Here is a 19,973-nt window from a genome sequence, read left to right on the forward strand (position 1 = left end):
AAACACGATTACGTTCTCACATTTAAAAACATTTTCATTTGCAGGAAACATTTTAAAACTTTCAAATTTGTCAATGTACCATTCTGTAATTATGGAAATTAAGATTGTAACACAAGTACATGATTAACTTTGCAGCCCTGTGTTTCCCTGATTTATGATGTATTTCAGCAATGTGTATTTTTTTTGACATTTCAAGTCTTAATAGAATTTATGGCCATTTAATTCAGTGTTTTTAATTAGTTGAGCATAACTACTCCCATAACTGACACAGCTCTGTGTCTACAGCCGATATAAAAAATCTCACTGTTTTCATTCCGTATGTTTTAGTTCCAGTTTGGAGTTTTGCTGCAACCAGCTTGTGTTTTGCTGCAACCAGCTTGTTTTAGATTTTATTTGTCGACATGTGTACAATGGGAGTTCCCCCGTGTTTGAAAAGAAATTCAGTATTGTTGACCAACAGTGACCAAGTGAGAAGGTTAGTGTGGCGTAAAGAAAACATGCCATATTCTACATTTTGCTGCACCACAACAGACATGAGGGACTTTTTGTGTTTGTGCTGCTGCTGAGTTCCGGGGAGTTTTGTCACAGCACCGAGCTGCTTCCCAGAAACCTGTGAGGATTTTAAGTTACACTGCCATGATATACAGTTAAATTGCCACTGCCCATGAATTTATTTGTGATGAAATGTGCACAATAGCAGACTTTGTGTAAACAACTGGCTGACGGCTCCAAGTGAATGTCAAATGCTACACGTCACGATTCATCATTCCCAAATTTAGACTCTCATTCTGGCTTCTATTCATAAATGTTTGTCTAATTTGTTAATTAAGACTCCTCTTGAGGTTAATGCTGGTGCACGTCGATGGTGCACCAGACTTCTCACTTCCTGCATTTGTGGTGTGAGAGCGTGTTTGGGAGGAGCAGGCCGAGTCTAAGCTTCAGACTTTCTTGTAGCTCTGTTTCTGTGGCTGAAGGATGACAAAGGTGCCTGGAAGGGGAGGGGAGGGGAGGGATGGGGGGTAGAGGTCTGTGGTCTGGGCCTTCAGTGAGCCCAGACGGAGTTCGTATATAACCAATGGTGTTCTCTTTCCAGGTTTGTATCAGAAACAGTGTTTTCTCTGCTCGTATGTGATGACTATATGATGTAAACTCAGTATTCTCACTCAGTGTTTGACCACTGAGACACACCTAAGCCATATGGTATGATTTACGTTAAGGTAAAAGCAGGGACAGGAGTGAATACTTGAGGTCTCAACAAAGTTTGTTTAGCATCTTGTTGTGTGTGCACCCCAATATTAATCCCAAAGCTCCCCATATTACAATTTTTTTTTTTCTTCCCGTGGTCGATGAATGGTGTTTGTGGAGAGCTCTCCCTCCAATGCTGCATTGCTCTTATTGCTGACCTGTCTGCTAATGTCTATGTGCCTCCCTCTGTGTACACATCACATTAAAGCCACACCATTCACCTCCCCTGCTGGGCTTAAAGCACCTGCACAGCCAAGGTACACCCGCACAGGTGTTGTCACTTATTTTGACTGATGGGACCTCCTCTCAGACTAAGAGTAAGTAAAGAGGTCTAATCAACCAGAATAACTAGGAGCATCTATGTGGGTGTGCAGGGCCCGTAAGTGTCATTTGTTCTTTTTTTCTTTTCTTCTTCCTCCAATCTTGTCTGTTTTGTTACCGATGGTCTCATTTACAATCGCCTTTCTGTAACGTGCCTAAACTATGGAGAGGAAAAGTATTCATTTTAATTTTGCCTTTCATATGGAACATACTCAAGCCTGAAAAATAAATAAAATACTTACTACTTTATACTACTTGGTCTTATTTTCATTGCATTTGGTTTCAGTTAAGTGTTGTTCGCTGTAGTTGCAACAGAAAGAATTGGTTTCATTAGCTTCAGATGCTGCACCACAGGAAGAGTGTGCTGAGGTTTCGGTCTTAGATGCGTCAACAGCAGCCTGAGCTGTTGCAGTGCTGAAACATCACAAGAAAATTAATCAGCAGCCATTTTGATAATTGATTATTAAATACATTTTCAAGCAAAAAAGCCAATGTTCCTTAGATCCTGCTTCCAGACTATTTTATTTGTCTCATGTGGTAATAAATTTGAAAATCTTGGTTGGACAAAACCAATTTTAAGACCATGGGCTTTAGGAAAGTGTCCCTATGCTGACATTTTCAGGGAGATTTTGTGCCGACAGAGAGGACAGGATATGAGGCGAGAGAGATGGGGAATTATGCAACAAAGGTCGCAGAGCCACCTCGTTTTCTGATATTTCATAGACTAAATTATTATCAGCAAATTAATGAAAATAAGTTATTTTCAGCCCTAAACAAGAAGCTTTTCTTTGTTGGCTCCCACACGACCAAAGCCTTATTTTAGTCGATAGTCAAGGTCACACAGAAGTGATAATATTGTACACTAGGAGGAAGGCGCTGAATGAGACGCGAAGCCACAAATTTATTACATTCTGTTTATTCTGCAAATACCATCTGTAAAAATTATACATCAAGCCTAAGTATGGAACTCTGGTAAAAGTTCACAGTTCTTTTACAGTCAAATTTATTTCATAGGAAAGTTCCATAAAAACAAATGTACGTACACGTCGGTGACGTAAAGAAGCACTTGATGCTACAACACAAACCAGATATAGTCTACTATATTGTGTCGCTTTTTTTTGTTTAAACACAACAGGGTGCTTGCCTTCTTTGGATGACAGAATTCCAGACGTTTTCCCCAAACTGGACAATTTAATCTCCTATTTAACCAAATATTATGTACAGATAAGAAATTGAGTACAAAGAGATGTCCAAAAAAAAACTAAAAGACATGATAAATGAACATCAGTGCTGTGTTTCACATAAGTTTCTATGAACAGCCTAGCTAGCACATTTAAAGTTAAGCTGCAAGCAGGAAGTCAAAGTGTATGAGTGCAAGATGGTGGAAAAAGGAGTATGAAGATGACACAATTTGATTTACTTTAAGGCCTTGGCAAGCACCCTGTAGCAAAGAGCTGTGCAGTTTTTCGTACCCCAAAACAAACTATGAACAGTCTCTCAACGCTCCGCCGATCCTCGTCTGAGGGTTGGTTTGGTCGACAACTGTCCAAACCCAACCCCCGCCCCTGATCAACATCTGCTGAGGTCTCAATCTCGACCACACTTCTCCCTTTTTTTTCTCCCCTCCTCGTCTTCTTCCTTCAAATCTACCCTCAGTTTTTTTTTTTTTCCTTCTTCCTTTCTCCCATCACAGCAGGCAGGCGGAACAAACACAGCCGCCCCTCCCCTCCACCACATCCACTCCTGCACTTCAGTCTCCACTGGAACTTCCTTCTGAAGGGAAAATGGCGGATGGGAGGATACTGGAGAAGGTCTGTGTAGCGGAGGGGTAGACACAACGGGAGAAGGAGGGTAGGGAGTGGGTGGGGGGGCTTTAGCGTCCATCTCACGTAGTGGGGGGTGGGGGTGGGGGGGTGGGGGGTCATGCCTACCTCTGGGGGTGTGAGCGAGGAGAGAGAGGGATGGGTGAGGATGGTTTCCATCCAGTGATCCTGTTACAGCCGCATCTGCCACCTTTTTCTCAGACTGACAACACAAAGACCACCTGCGCTGTGAGCTCCATCCTCAGACAAAAGGTTTCTTCAATCAGTTCCTGCAGTGATTAAAAAAAAAAAAAAAACGAAATTAAAAATCCATCACCCCCCAGAAAACTACACATATAAATTTTCTGCGTGATTATACACAGTGTACTGGTATCCAACACGCCTTATTACTCTTAATTACTCATCATCATTGTGTGCATGATTCACCTGAGAGACAATTTTATGGTCATGATTGGTTGATGATCATCTCTATGTATCACCATTTACAACCAAGTTTTCCCATCACAATCAAAAATCTAATTAAAACTGACAACTCGTACTAAAGCCTGAATAGTTTCCCATATTTTATTTTACTTTATATCACAACACTTCAAGCAAAAAAGCCAAACATGTTTTCTGGTTTCAACTCCTCAAATGGGACTACTCGAGGCTTTTCTTTCTGTATGACAGTAAATTAAAAATATCTTGACATTTTGGACAATGCATATTGGAGACATCACCGTGGGCTTGTGAATGCCATTTTTTCACTATTTTTTTAACATTTGAAATGATTACTCGAGAAGATAATTAATCAGTAATGGAAATATTTGTTATTTGCAGCCTTGGCCTGGTTACAATGTGTTATGCCCTGCTTTGTCAGTTTTAAGGGGACTGTATTACTGTATGTATCACACTATAGACTACTCCAGACATAAAGACATGAAGACTACCTTTAGTAGGATTCACAGTCTTGTCAGCGTTGGCCTCCTCCACTTCTGTTGTGACACCACACACCGACTGCTCCATTTTCTCCTCCGTCCCTCCTCCCGGCTGCGGCTCCAGAGGAGAGGACCCCGTTGTTTGTGGCTCAGCTGCAACTGGTCTTGGTTCTGCCGCATGAGCAGCAGCAGTTTGTTCCATCCGGGGTAAAGACGCATTGGTAGAGAACCAATGTCGCACCAAGTCCACTGTTAAACCACTAGCCTGAGATAGTTCCTGCAACTGTGCATAAAGAATAAATCGGCATTAGCGCACAGCTACACGTTAAAGGACAGGCATTGCAGAGGTTTCTATAAGACTTCATTAAAGCGAGTCTGTGTAACTTTTGCTGAGCAGCACACAAGTGACAGTTACAGGATAATGGTAAATGCAAAAAACATAATGGCAAAATTAAACAGTCATAAAGTCAGTAATGTTAGTTACACAGCAACATCCATCTAAAGTTTACTAACATTAGCCACCATAAGCTACTGGTCATACCAGACCAAATAAGTTCGTACTGAACTGAGCATTGATGCTTTTTTTCTTTTCATTTGTAAGAAAAATTCATTTCATCTTTCAAATATAACTTCCTATATAACGTAACGTATAAGTATAATACACATTTTGACAATATAAAAAAAAACGACATCTACACTTAAAAACTAATATTTGCACTTAACCTGCTTACTCTTTAAACCACCAAGTTGACTTTCATGTATTAATTTAGCAATAAAAAATATATATAATGTGGTGATAATCTAATCATCCAAACCTGAAGGCAGTCAGAGAGACACTTGAGATACATTAGGCAAAGTCAATAACGGACGGTGTTGATGTTGATACTAATAAGATCAAACCATCAAACACAAGGAGATTATATTGCTATATATCAGCTGTTTCTCTCGGGTCACTTGACAATAAAAATATAAATAACAATTAAACACTTTCACATATGGTGTATTTAATACCTCTTTCTACTGTCATACTTCATATTATATATAGTAGATGCTCATACTGTATGATTGTAGTATTTTGGTTTTGGTTTACTTATCTATACCTCACATCTGTTTTGCAATTCTGCTGTGACACGTTTATTTCCTAGAGTGCGGTCAATTGATTTGATCTGATCTTGGTACTCATGTCAAATACAGTGGAAGGAAAACGGACTTAAAAAGTGGCTCAGTGAGAAGAAACATTAAGACAACTGAAAGCTCCTTAGTTTAAAAATATAGATATGTTCCTGTGCGTCTGATGCACACAAATCAATAAAAAGGTGTCACACAGAGCACAACATGAACATAAGAGCAGCTCTAATAAAACTCTCTCTCCTCGGGCAGCACATCAGAAGCTTGAATAGATATTTTCACTCAAAAAAGGGGGGAAAACAGGAGTGCAAGTACTGCTTTATAAAAAGGTAAGACTGTTTTTTTAAAAAGTGAACAAAGGAGCTCTTAAGTGTCAAGAGCCACGACAATTGCAAACAGGAAAATCCCAGGCACTTTGAGTCCTGAGTATAATAAAAAAAACTTTAATTTTATTATGTGGCTGACACTTGATTGAAAGTCAGATGAACACCCCGATGAAGACTTTCACTATTTGCAACAAAGGAGCTTCCAGGTGTCTTTATGCCATTTCTGACCCAGAACACAATCCTCCACTTATAGTGAGAGAAATATACAAAAGGTGCGTGGAGCTAAAGCCTAAAATGGATGAAATGTTTTCTTTTAAAACGGTGTCTTGCTGTTTAAAAGATATAATTTGATGTGATACTCAGGTGATTTTTGTCTTTGCAAGTTCAAAGTGAAAGACTTTTACTATGAACAAAAGTCAAACATCAGCCAAACATAGCCACCAAAACTGGTAAATAATTTGTTTTAAATTGGGGAAAACAAATCACTCACAAAAATCCATCACATAAAAAGAGCTCTAAGTTGATTTAATGAGCTGAATTATGGAACATGCTGCTGCCCCTGATACACACTTGTATGCAATTAGGAAGTGAAATTAGTTTTTTTTTTTCTATATACACGTTCATTTGCATGTAAGCCCCCAAAATATCTTGTAACCCTAACACAGACAAATGACTGTGCTGGTGTTGAAGCAGTTAAGAATGTGCATCTCTTCAAGTCTAAAAAAAGTACAGTGTCAATGTCAACAAGAAACTTTCTGCAGCGACTCCTTTCCTAGGATATGAGTACATTTTCTCCTACAGAGCAGGCTGCTAAAGTGAATATAACTGAGCGTTAAGATGCAAATATCTTTTATCCTAGCAGCGCAGATTCCTCATCTGCTTCTCAGGTTTCAGTTGTTCAGAGTCATTGAACTGCTCTGATGAAATGCATAAATACTACTTGTTGTCATCAATACCTGCGACTCCTCCAGACTGCCATGGACGTCGAAGTGGGCCTGCAGGATCTGTGTGTTCCCCTTCTGGAGGTCCTCTTCCAGAGCCGTGTTCTGGTAAGCCTCCAGCCACTTCAGCTGGCCGTTCTTCTGCACGTAACGGCAGTCCCCAAACCAGCGCACCACCTCAGGCCTGGGCAGTCCAGTAGCTGAGATCAGTTCATCATACTGAGTAGCGCTGGGCCACTGGGTACGGGCGTAGACTTGTTTGAGCATTTGCAGCTGCTCCGCTGTCTTCTTACCTCGGATGGTTGTGGGTTTGGGGGAGTGGGATGGTTTGGGTGTTGGGGTGGAGGACTGGGGTGGTTTGGGGGTGGAGGATGGGGAGGACGCAGGTGTGCTGCTGGATTGAAGCGGTAAAGTGGGTAAACTATCCAACCCTTCACCCTCTGCTTTGCCATTGGCTTCTGTTACCTTCAGCATCTTCAGATTTATTTTAATAGGGTTGACTTTCAGTTCTCCTGAACTGTCCTCTTTCTGCCTCTCCTCCCCATCAACTTCCATCTCCTCCTCCTCATTTCTAAGCGCCCGCTCTGCCTCCTCTTTCTTTTTCTCGGCTGCCACTCTCTTCCTCCTCTCTGCAAACCAGCCATGGATCTCCCTTCTGGTCATCTTGGTCTCAGATCGTAGTCTGTCCACTTCCTCTCCTGATGGGTCAGCGTCCTGGGCAAAACTGGTCTCCAGAGCCTTTACCTATACACAATACAGGGATGGACAAGGTCAAAAACCTGGAAGAGCCGAGTAGAACTAAATAGATTACTTGATTAATTGACAGGTCGATCAACAAGATAATTCATCAGCAACAATTTAGATTTTCGATTAATCAATCAATTATCAAGCAAAAATGCCATACATTCTCTGGTTCCAGCTTCTCCAATGTGAGGATTTAAACAATTAATTGATTGAAAGAGTACAGAGTAATGCAGTAGTACTCGAGACCTGTAATCACAATTTGATGTGTAAAAATTGGTGGACTTCCCCTTTAATCGAAAAAATAATTGCCAGATTGCTAAGGGGAAGAGTCTCACCTGATGAGGTTCTCTCTCCTTGTAGCGGATAGCTGTGAAATCAGGAGAAGGAGGTCTGGGGAGTCGGCGGGAAGGTGTGGTGGGAGAAGTGGGAGTCTGTGATGCAGTTGGGCTCAGGGGTGCAGAGCTGTGTTGGGGTGTTTTTGCACCAGAGTTGCTGCTACTTTCGGAGAGATCGACAGGGTTGGCACTGCCAGCGGCACCGCTCCCCGGCGTACTTGAACCGCTCCCGGCTGCAGTGCCGGACTTAGTCTGTCCACCTGTGCTGGAGCGCGTTCCTTTGAGGTTGCGAAAGTGGTAGCGCCGGTCACTGAACCACTTGCGGACTTCTCGCACCGTGAGCCCCGTCAGAGCAATGAGGCGGTCCACCTCCTCCTGGTCGGGAAATTGGCTGACCTGGAAACTGTCCTTCAGAGCGTTGAGCTGCTCCTGAGACTTCTTGCCCTTGTAAAAGCTTGGGTCCAGAAATGCGTTAACAGGTGTCCGAGAGCCAGGTGTGCTGCTTGTGGGGGCCGCAGGAGAGGGGGAAGAAGACTTTGAGGCGGGGGAAGACGCCTCCTCCATCTTGATGGTTGGAGAGTCCCTGGCGGTAGGGTCGACATCATCTGTGCTTGTGCTGGTTGAGTTATTTTTGTTGTTGCTACCGTTGGTATCTTTGCTTTTCTGTCCATCGCTGCCTGTTTTGCTGTTGCTGTTGTTAGATTTGCTGTCTGTGGTGTTTTTGCCGTCTGTGGTTACTTTGTTGTCATTCTGCACAATGCTGGTGCTGCTGGCTTTGCTGATATCAGTGTTCTTAGCGTTTACATGGCTGGTAACATTACTATTGCTCTTGTCATTGCAGTCTGCATTAGCACGGCTGAGTTTACCATTGACACTGCTCACCTTAGAATTACTATTACTGTTTCCTAGACTAAGGTTGATGATACTAGCTTGACTGCTAGTAACAATACTGCTAACGCCCCCTCCCCCACTCCTACTACTATTACTGCTGCTGATAATGTTGCTCCCAGTGATGCTGCTGCCGACCGTTCCCACCACCATGCTGATGCCTTTGTCTGCTACCAGGGCTGCAGCAGGTCTGGCCTGCATCATGGGGCGAGCTGCTGCCTGGGGCTTAGGTGTGACGGCCAGGGCCACAGGAGCACTGCTAACCTGGATGCCGTTTGCCATTACAGGCTGCGTGACGATTACCCCTCCTTGGCTGACAAGAGAGCCCTGCAGAATGTGAGGGATCCCAGTCGCCCCCAGTGAGGCAGGCAGGACTGTGATTGTGTGTTGGGCTGGGCTACGGTGACTCTGGGCCTGGTTCTGCGAGCTAGAGGGTGCAGTCTGGATGATGGTGTTGAACATCTTCCTTCTAGCTTCCTCAATCTCCTCAGGAGACCAGCTGATGCCTTGTTTAAGTCTCTGGGCCGTGAACCAGATCTTAATCTGCTCTTCTGGGAACTTTGTGACCACAGTCAGGTAGCAGAGCTCAGCCTTTGTGGGGTACGGGAACTTACTGAAGGAGGTCTTCAAGAAGGAAGAGGAGTCCATGGAGGCACTGTAGGTGGGGATGCTGCTCAAAGGAATCATCACCTGGGAGGGATGTGAAGAGGAAAGCAGGATTATTATTTGATATCCAATTAACTTCATAACATTGGGACACAAAAAACGAATCAAAACAATTACCTTGGGGAGATTTTTGGAGGAAGAAGATGAGGAAGTGGAGGAAAAATTTGAGGAGGCTGTGACTGGTGCAGATTGATGAAGGCTTCTGTTTTGAACCACTGAGACCACCTGTAGGAAATGCATTTAAAAGAATGTGAATGAAAGACTCTGAATTAACTAATCTCAGTCAAATCAAAACAGACTTTTCCAAAACAGCCAAGAGACAGAAAGAACTATCTCCTACCTGTGTGATGGGAGTCTTGAGCATTGGTAATGTTCCAGAGCCGTTGACGATCTGGATTGCTGATGGCAGAGTGACCTTGGTTGTTCCATTGTGGACAATTGTGGGAACATGGGTGACTGTCACTGCAGCAGTCTCTTTTCTCACAGGCTCTCTGGAGGCAGAGATAGAGTGCGGGTCTGTCGAAAGCTCGTCTGACACTGGGTGAGACACCACTATCCGTTTGGGCTCCGATTTGCCCTTCAGCATCCTCATAATTGGGGTTTTGGTGATGGAAATCTCGCTATCCTTCCCTGTCTCGACCCCAGTCACCAGATTCTGCTCCACCACTACTCTCCTGTCCCTCTTCCTCAGCTGCAGAGTTGTGTTCAGTGTGCTGGGGTGAACCCTGGCATTATGCAGGGCCAGCCCCTCAAACTTGGGCGCTGAAACCCCACAGCTCACACAAAAGAAGCTGGGGTCCGCACGGAAGTCTGGATGCCCGGAGTACACATGATCCAAAAACAAGTTAAGGTCGTGGGTTTCAAAGTTACAAGGCTTACAGGTGTAAGTGCCAGCACCGTCTTTGACGGCGTCCCCCGCCTCCGGTTTGGAAAACTCTCCTGGGTCGAGGGGGCTATGTCTGCCCCCTCCAGAAATCCTGGATTGACGGAGAAGGACAGGGGAGTCCTGTTCAACCTCCTCTGCTGGGCATATGATCTTGCTGGGGATCATACAAGGAGTAGTAGACTTCCTCTTGCTAGCCATGGTGGGACCACAGGATGGAGAGAGTTGATCAAATGGCTAAGAATGGGGTCTGAGTGAGAATATGGGCCGTTTCTGGTTGACTATAGACCAGGAATGGGGGAAGGAGGACAGCGGGACATGTCCATAGGTCCACTTGTAGTTCCCACTGCAATTTTGAGGGAAAACCTGGAAATGAGAGAGGGGTAATGCGCTTTAGTTCAAGTCATCAGTCACCATACTGTACACCTGTAATTTGTTGGATAGGTTTGGTTAGTGGCATAAAATGTTAAATTTCAAGTACAAAGGAGGGAGAAGAAATAAGATGGGATGTCTTACACTACTCAGTACTCAGTACAAGCCAGTTTCCTCTCAGCTGGATGAAAATCATGCACGGCTGGATGCTTCCAGGTAAAATATCAACAGAACAGGTAATACTAAGGCCTTGTGAAAAGATTCAGCTGAAGCCTTTAAAATCTGGGGTTGTTTGTAAATCTTAAATTTAAAAACAAAACAAGTCTTCTCCTAAACTTCCCTGCCCCATGAAACTCAAGGCTATCTCTTTTATGAGGGCATTCAAACACGCTCAGTCTGCTTCTCCACTAAAGGCTTTTTGGGAGAGCTCCTGTCCTACCCCCTTCTTTCCCCTCCCCCACACAACTCTGTCTCACTTCCCCTCGTTCAGACACACCCCCACAGAGAGAGCACATTCTGTATTTTCTTTTCTTTTTTTCTTTTTTTAATCCAGAGCCTCTGTAGCTTCACTGAACACCTTTATAAAGATTGCCACAGAAATACTCACTTGTAAATGTGTTGCTTAAGATAGGGTCTACTTGACAATTGAGCAAGTGGGTGGTTCAACAGATGTTCCATGAGAAAATGGTGCTTGCCCAACAATAGTACAGACAGCACAGATGGAAACACCAGACCTGCATAAAAATGCGAATCTTCAAATTTTCACTTCACCTCTAGATCCCTTGTCTCCATACAAAATGGCGAAGCTTCCTGTGGAGGAGTTTTCCCCTCCCTCCCTCCCTCCTTCCTCCGCTCCCTGCCTCTGAAAGAGAGGTAGTGATGCAGTATTGGAGGACAGCTCTAGGGCAATTACTCTCCCAATCACTCTGCACAGACATGACACCTCACGCACGGAGCAGCAAAAGTTCACTAAAGTTCAACAGCTCAAAGAAGTTCAACAGGAAAACCCTAAAACCTTTAAAAGTCCAGCCCCTCCCTATGCAAAGATACTTTCCTGACAAACCCAAACCAAATGCAGTCCAAATCTAAAATAATCTTGCCTTTCCTCTGCACAAACAGAGTAGTCCCATGCAAATGTTGAACTAGTCTTCAGACTAAGCATAACCTCTTCATGCCCAATGCTGCTGCAGCACCACCATCTCGGTCAGGTGAGCAGCATACTTCAAGTCAGTGTCATCATGCAATAAACCGGCTCTTCTCCAATCAAATATAACGTGTTCAATGGCAAATGCTCTCTTCCTCTTGAACCCACACACACAGCCTTGCTTTGCAACAGAGGTCATGGCACATTAGCTCAAAGCCCAGTTAACCCTTACAGGACTGGGGTGTGACAGATGCCCTTCAACACACTAAGTGAGCGAAGGTATACAGAGTTCACTTTCCTGCATTCAACCTCAGTTTCGGTTTGAGTCAATGCAAGATGTAACTTAATGTACAATTTGTCTACAGTCTACATATCTTGCTAACTTTTCTGAATTTTCTCAAATCAAAACAATGAATAATCAAAGAATAATGAGATACTTTATTAAGCCTGTGATGAGAACTTTATTGGACTCGCATCAAATTGGTTATCTTTGTCTGTTTTTCACCACTGAGAGAAGGCTCAGAGTGTGAGGGGTTAACAGGCAAATGAAGTTTGCTACTGTGGAGGGAACGTGATGCCCCTTGTTCCCCCGTGCACCCCCCAGAGAGAGTAACTGCCCTTAGCTTGGGCTGTTGTGTGTGCACCCCTCCTACTCCCCTGCCATTCAGTTCTGCATCAGGGGGCACCGCTCTGCCAAGGCAGGCTGGTCACATGACCAACACAAAGGCTTATGGGTGGGCAGTCCCAGCCATCCATCACGTGGTTCTGCTGGGTGTGGGTGGGCAGGCGAGAGGAGAGGAGAGGGAGAGCGAACGGGAGAGGATGGTGGGGGATGGGCAGTCAATTTGGGGGTGAGGAGGCAAGGGAAGGAGGGGTGTTAACTATCGTGGAGGAAGCACTGAGGTGTTTCAGTGAGGAATTTTCCTCCGATACCCCCCTCCAACCAGCCAACACCACCCCACCCTGCTAACCCCCGCTCTTCAACGCCCCCTTCTTGCTCCAAACTACAATCACACAGTCCTTCCCTCCTCCCTCCCTCCCTCCCTCCTCGCTGCACTGCAAAGCCTGGAATGTTCCAACCCGAGCTCTTCAGCCAGTGGACATAACCTAAAGTTCAGCTTCAGTGTCTTTAAACCCACACATGCAAAATGATCACTCAAAACTAAAACAAATAGTGAACACATGAGGTGTCACAAATCCCATCACTGTCCCGCATATCGACAGCCGTTAAGACTGACAGTGCTATAATGGCGATTAAGTTCACTTCACACACTGATGGCATGTGGGGAAAAAAAAAATCAAAAACCACAACTGTGTGAACACAAAGTTGTGCTTCAGCAAGGAGACCAGCAGAGACCCACGGGCCTCACACAGGTGAGGACTGAAACAATGCACAACACAAGCTGAGCTATTATGGGCGAATCGAAATTGGCAGCTCTCGTCTCAGCAATGCCGGGCTCACGTGAGCTCAGTCGACTCACTGGTGTGAGTGCATCGGCCGGTGACTTTAATTTGAATGTTGCATATACGTTGACTGACCATGACTTGATGGTGGGTTTGAGTCTGTTATGTGTGTCACCATTTGCATGTGTGGGTTTCCTGTGAGAGTGGAGAGCAGGGAGGTGGGGTGGGCGGGGGCGCATGTGTGCTCATGTTGTGTGTGTGTGTGTGTGTGTGTGTGTGTGTGTGTGTGTGTGTGTGTGTGGCGTGCGGGGGTGGCTGCCTGCATGCCTGTGTGTGAGGCTTCTTTACTGAGGCTGCCATTTTTTCCTGTTTGTGAGAGTCAGAGATCTCCCAGTGACACACAAGAGACAATGTTTTTGTCCTCCTGGTTCATAACCTATATTATCTACACCTCGTCAGTGGCTCAGCACAGCATGACCTCCTTTCATCCCTTGGCCTGACTCTTGTCTGGGCCTGGGCTATATCCTCTGAGTACAGGCCAATAATAGCTGCTCACACACACTAGAAATCCTACAGCTTGGCCGCATAGCGTAGCTGCATGCTAACTAAGCTACTCCTCTCGTCACCTAGCTGAGAATACAGGTGTAACGTCGATATCTGTGCTTGTAACAAATGCTCTCTTTAGCAGGACAGAGAATAGGTGTACAACACAGGCAGCCCTCTCCTTGTTTGCTCCATTTCTTGCTTCCTCACTCGTCTTTTTTTCCTCCCTCTTCCTCTGTCTCTTCACCCTCACTCCCCTCCTCCCTCTCCAACCGTCTCTGCTTCCCCTCCCTCCGTTCCTTCTTCTCCCTCTCCGAGCAAGTTTGGCCCAGGGAGACAGGTCGGCAGCGCCACTGGTGTGTTACTGTCCCCATGGCAACCACCTCCTACCCCCTTCTCTCTCTCCCACCAGCTCATTTCTCTAACGCACATGCGTGTGGGTAAACACACACACACACACACACACACACGGTTACTCAAACCTACGCGCACACACACATCTCCTATGCCATCCAGTCCCTGGCTCTAGCGGGGCTTGTTTGTTCCACACACCCCTGTGAGTGGTATTTGGAGAGTCCCTGCCCTGCTCCTATTTCAGTGCCTCCCTCACGCGGTGTTGATGTCTCCCAGCTAGGTGTGGTCGCCATCGCCAAGGCACGCTATTGGCCAGAGCTGATGCCATCTCTTCCTGTTAACTCAGTGCCTGAGTCCCTGTCCAGACATCTTCCTGGGCTACTGTCCCTTGCTCTCTGTGGCTCCTGTGTTTGGCCTGCAGTGGCCCGGGTACTCACCGTAGGCAACGTAGGCATGGATACATAAACAGGGCCGAAAATCTGGCAGATGCTGTCTCTTTCAGAGAGGACTGAAGAACCACCTCTATCCCCAAGTGTTTTCATGCTAATTATCAAGTCTGCACCAAAGCACAAACCCTTCGCCATCTTGGAGTCTCTTTTCCAAAACACAAACCCTTTGCTTTTTTCTCTCCTCTGTACCAAAACAGAAATCCTTCGCCATGTTTTCTGCTGTCCTAAAACACAAACGCCTTGCCAGTTACTTAATCTACTCCCACCTTAAAACAGACATGGCTCCAACTAACCTCCTCCTGTCAATCAAGTCCAGGGTCTCACTCATACCTCTGCTCACCGCTCTAAATGCTTACATGTTTTGTGCATCTGAACTTCTTTCCATTTCAGTCCTCATACAATACTGGCAACAATAAGAAAACCTCAATGACAGTGTTCCTACGGCGCCATTCCATCTGTTACTGAGTCCCATTTGGGCTGCTCTCAGGTCAGAGAGCGGATGGCTGCGTGGGTTTGCAAACGGCTGCATTGCTGTGGCCACTGCCAGTGCATGCGTTAAAACTGGGTTGCTGAGAGGGGAGGGAGAGAAAAATGGCGGAGCACCAGGCTCTGTGCTGTCCAACCTAAAATGGCTGACATCACAAGCTGTTAACCAGCCAAGCAGAGCAAGAGGCTGCTACTGCTGCTGACCCAAACCTGCTCGCTCTGGACATGCGAGTGGATCGCACTGCTTTCCCCCAGGATTGTGAAAAGGCTCTTGAGTAGCAGCTGACTCTGTTTTTGTGGTCATACTTGGTAGAGATCTGGAATTAAATTGTCTTTTCGTGGGTCAACACAGAGAGGAGACGAAACTCACTGATTAAAAGTCATTACTGGAGGACTGACACACACAAAGAATTGCTCCATTTCATTAGGTAGTCACCTGATCACTCCATGCTTAAAAGGAAACGATTCAAGCTAAACAAAAAAGATTCTCAAGATGTGAAATGAACAAAAAGTGCAAGCTGCAAATATGATTTCAATAAGTGGTGTACTGATAAACCCTTTCATACAAAGCAACTCAACCTGTGTCAGCTGCAAACCTAAATGGAAAGAAAGGGAGAAGGAGAAACAGGGGTGGGAGGTGGTGATGGGGGGGGGGGGGGGGGGTGAGTGAGACTATCCAATGAGATGTACAGCCATTGAGCTCAAGCATCACCACAGCAACACAAGAATACAGCAAGATTAGGCATAATAACAATAACAATAATAACAATAACAAACTTTTGTACAGCTGTTAGAAGCATCCAAGATTGACAATTCCCCACATCTAAGAAAAACTGAGTTGCTTTTTAAAAAAATCACTCATAATAGCATGGAAACTGGCCTATTCTAATGGTAAAAAGGTGTACCATGGGTGATCAATAAACATCTGGATTAAGCTGCTCGTCTATGCCTGGGACTCACGTGGACATCAGATACAAAACTAGCTGTCTGGGAAAGCTTTTGCTCTAATCCCTGGAGTCACACACTCATGACAAATAACCAAGGCAACAGCTTGTAAACTCATAACCGACTGTTAGGCAACATGGAATAAAGCATGAACTCTGCTTAGTTTATTAAAAGTGTAGCAGACTTGATTTTTAAAACACAAACATTATCAGCTCCTGACAAAAATAAAAACATTTATAGGCCTAATAACGTAAACACGTGGATAAACCACAGTAAATGACTTAGTAGTTTTCATAGGGCAACTCTGAAAAATATAACACGATAGGAGGTCAAAGTGATGTCTAACTTCTTCATTCATAGCACAGACTGAAGAATTGGGGAAATTAGGGAACTGCTTACACCACAATATTACAGGTCTGACTTAAATATGAACCGACAACATATAATTGCTACTAATAAGAAAACCGTGTTTCTAAAAAAAAATGTGAGCGAATAGCGGATTTTTTTGTGAAATAGCACAAACACAAAGTGGCTGGGACTGTAACGTTAGTCCCTGAGCGCAGCAGCGTCAAACATTTCCGAAAATGATGCGTGTTCATCTTCCGCTCAAGTTAGGCGGAGTGAGCCCCAACTTATAGGCTCGTCCGCATCAGAGGTTTTAAACATTGTAACCAATTCAGAGTGGAGGAAAAGGCAAGCCCCCAGCCCAAAAAACTACTCTCTCTCCCCCCGTTGGCTGTCGCCATTTTAAGCAGGCGACATGCAGCTGGCCAGCACCGCTGAGCCAAAGCGCAGCCCGCAAAGGTAAGGCTTCACAATAGCTCACACACAAGTTTGGGAAAGGTGAAACACTTTGTATAAATGTTTATCATAAAACCACACTCACCTCGCTTTGTCGGTGCTCAGTGTATGCAGCGCAGGATTTAAAAAGTTTACAGTGATATGGGCTCAGTGAAGCCAGAAACTGACGGGAGGTTTAGGCTTCACTGATGGCAACTTATAGGTGTAAGCCCCCTCTGTCCATCGGCTGGTGATAAACGTGACACCGGAGCCAGACCGGTCCCGACAACGGCCCCCTTTTTTTGCGCTTGTTTATTTCGAGTGGCTCTCAGTGTTAAAGCAGGCAGTGGATGGGAGGAAAATACGACGGACGTACCGAGGGAAGAGACGGACACGTGACGCAGACGTCACTGACGGTGGAGTTGGCGTGAGAGCTCGAGCTCCGCCGTGCAGAAGAGAGCAGAGGTGAGTCAGACATCCTGTCCTGACTTTGACCCAACAACGCAGGGGGGTCGTGGTCAAGTTTTAGAAAGGGACACAAGCTTCCCCTGTACCGGCTCGACGCGACGTTACAGCAACTCACACCTGTCCCCCTCCCAGGTGACCTCTCTTAAAGAGATAGTACAAACAGTACGTCAAAAGTTATCCCGCATTCACCCCCGACTTTACCCAAACAACTAATGTACACACAGAGAAAGCTCGTAAACCTACTAATAATCAAAATTATGAAAAGATGTGACTGCTCTTTCACATGTTCAGCATGTAATGAACCTTGCTGTTTTGCCCCCCAAGACCACATCAAGTAGGTTACTATAGATGGCAGCGTCATTATATTTTGCACAGAGAAAAACAGTATTCATATACTGGAATACTACTTGAGCCCAGGTTTACTGTGTGTCAGCGTGTCTGTTGTAATTTCATGAAACAACTTTATTTTGAAAAGGCACAATGTGACCACAATATAAACTAAAAAATAAAGGTACTAGAGCCAGATTTTGACACAGCTCTAAAATATGGGGCCACTACCACAACTACCAAAAACCAGCTGATACACAGTGAACCTGAGGGCCCTTTTGGGCCCCCAAGGCAGTTGCCTGTTTTGGAAATACACCCTTGCACAGACACATATAAAATCTGCATGCATGGCAGTAGAACATATTTATTACTTTTACTTGACTTAATATTGTTAAGTAATGTTTTTGCGAAATCTGCTGAAGTCAAAGTAAAAAAAAAACTTAGGTGTTAGGTGTGTTTACTCTGAAAGGACCCATGTCCATTTCTATATCCACTCAGTTGCCATTTTATTAGGGACACCAGGCTAAATCTAATCTCTAATATTTAGTTTTCCATCATTTGTGTAAATGGGCTGGCTACAATAAACATTTCTCAGTATAACGCATTACAGTACAATTCAACAGCACCACAAACTACAGACTCCAAATTGACTCCAAAAGTTGAGGCAGCACCTCTTTAAAACAGTTGAGAATACGGTAAATACAGGTCTCACAATAAAGTTGTTCTTTACTGCAAGTCCTGCTTGAGTTTTGACCTCTTCAGAATATTTCCCTTCTACAGGCACTTTGGAAGTAGATGAAATTTGTGCCAGACATCCCTTCTCTGCTTTCAGTAAATATACCCGAACAACCCACTCAAGTCAGTGATACTCTCAAAATGGACTATGGTGAAATAAAGTTCTTGCTTTTCCAAAAGAAGAGTACAATATTTTTCAAAAGAATTCCACTTAAATTAAAGTAACATCTTGGAATCAACTGTGGGCCTTTAACAAAAAGGATGTGTTGATGAAAAAGCTATTAGTTACATGTAGTTAGTTTCCACCCTTTTTCTCATAGGAATATTAATATCATAGCAGATAAAGCTGTCCACATGTTATTTACAGCAGGGTCACTGTAACTGTGAACCTACTACTGAGTATTGTAAACACATCACATAAGACTATTCTAAGACTATTATTGATTTTCTATTAAGCTGTGTTTGTTATGCGTGCATGCAATTAAACTCAAATTAAAGATGATGACACATCCCCCACATCTTCCTGAATGACTCACTCAGGAAGATGCTTAGTGGGTCCATTTTAAGACCCAGAAGATTAACTGAAACACACTTTCTGTATCTCATATCTTGGTGGTTGAAAATGTATTTATAACTACACTGATTCCAGCATATTACTCCTGATATCACGACAAAATACATGCAGATACTAATGCCATTCTGAAGTGAAAGAATAACAATGTACAGAAGATTTATTGCTATCATTATCTAATTAATTTTAGTTTCATTTTCCACATGTGAGATCATATCGTGAACCTGCTGTCATGTATCAAAGCCAGTTTCTTTTCAGTTCTTCAACACTAACCATACAGGCTTTCTCTTCTTCCATCAAATCTCATCTCCTCAAAGGTCAATCATTATATCAAACTTGTCCAACTGGTTTGAGGACTGGAACTATGTTACAACCACATAGTCAACCATTCTAATCACATTATTACTCCAATTACACCAGTTAATTAAGTAATTTATCAATTCAGTTAGGGTCAAGCAATTGTGGTCCTCTCAAATCAGTGTTGATCAAGAGAGGATGCAGTTAGGTAAGACTTTTACTAAGTGGAGAGAGGCTCACCATCATAAAGGAAGCCCTCTGCTGGACAGCATAGAGAACGGCAGAAAGATCTCAATGACTGCCAAAATACTGCAAGAGGGAGAGGGATTCAGTGAAACCATAAAGTAAGCGAGCATCCATTAAGGGTCAGTAATAAGAATGGCCATGTCATTTAATGCCATTATTTCATACATTGTTCAGTGATTTTTGTTTAAATAAAACCTGCAGTTTAATTTGTTTATTCCACAAAAAATATCAATATGAAAGTCTGACAAATGTGCTTCTATTTCAGGAAAACTGGATGTGAGAATATAAACCTTTTCTGCATATTTGTAGCCTTTGAGACAAAATGGCTATTGTTTTGGCTGTTGATGCCTTAAAATGAAATATTGTTTCATTTAGAGGCCTGACAAAGTCAAACTGTTCAGTATTTCACATTAAATAAGCAAAGATTAGAGAAAAGTAAGAAATAAATAATCTAAATTTGAGTATCAGAACAATGTTTTTCCTCTTTCCTGTCCCACCGATCATCTCATGATCGCTCAGATGTATCTCTCTTTCGACACCTTGGAGGGGTCCTGACCCTTTTGGAACTACTTTTACATCCACTGAACAGCTGTTCTGACACCACAAAGGATGCCCAGCTCATGTTAGGTTTTATG

At 44.0% G+C, this 19,973-nt stretch overlaps 1 protein-coding gene across 1 annotated transcript; it reads right to left on the minus strand.

Annotated features, from left to right (window-relative positions):
• Window positions 1–2,483: 2,483 nt before the first annotated feature.
• Window positions 2,484–17,172, minus strand: zhx3b (zinc fingers and homeoboxes 3b). The gene is given in 7 exon segments (XM_070910199.1): window positions 2,484–3,658; window positions 4,319–4,589; window positions 6,717–7,445; window positions 7,781–9,358; window positions 9,452–9,559; window positions 9,675–10,583; window positions 17,071–17,172. Coding segments are annotated over 7 exon segments (3,708 nt in total). The 3' UTR covers window positions 2,484–3,647.
• Between the last annotated feature and the right edge of the window lie 2,801 nt (window positions 17,173–19,973).

Source organism: Enoplosus armatus, chromosome 8 (genome assembly GCF_043641665.1).
Source record: "Enoplosus armatus isolate fEnoArm2 chromosome 8, fEnoArm2.hap1, whole genome shotgun sequence".
NCBI lineage: Eukaryota > Metazoa > Chordata > Actinopteri > Centrarchiformes > Enoplosidae > Enoplosus > Enoplosus armatus.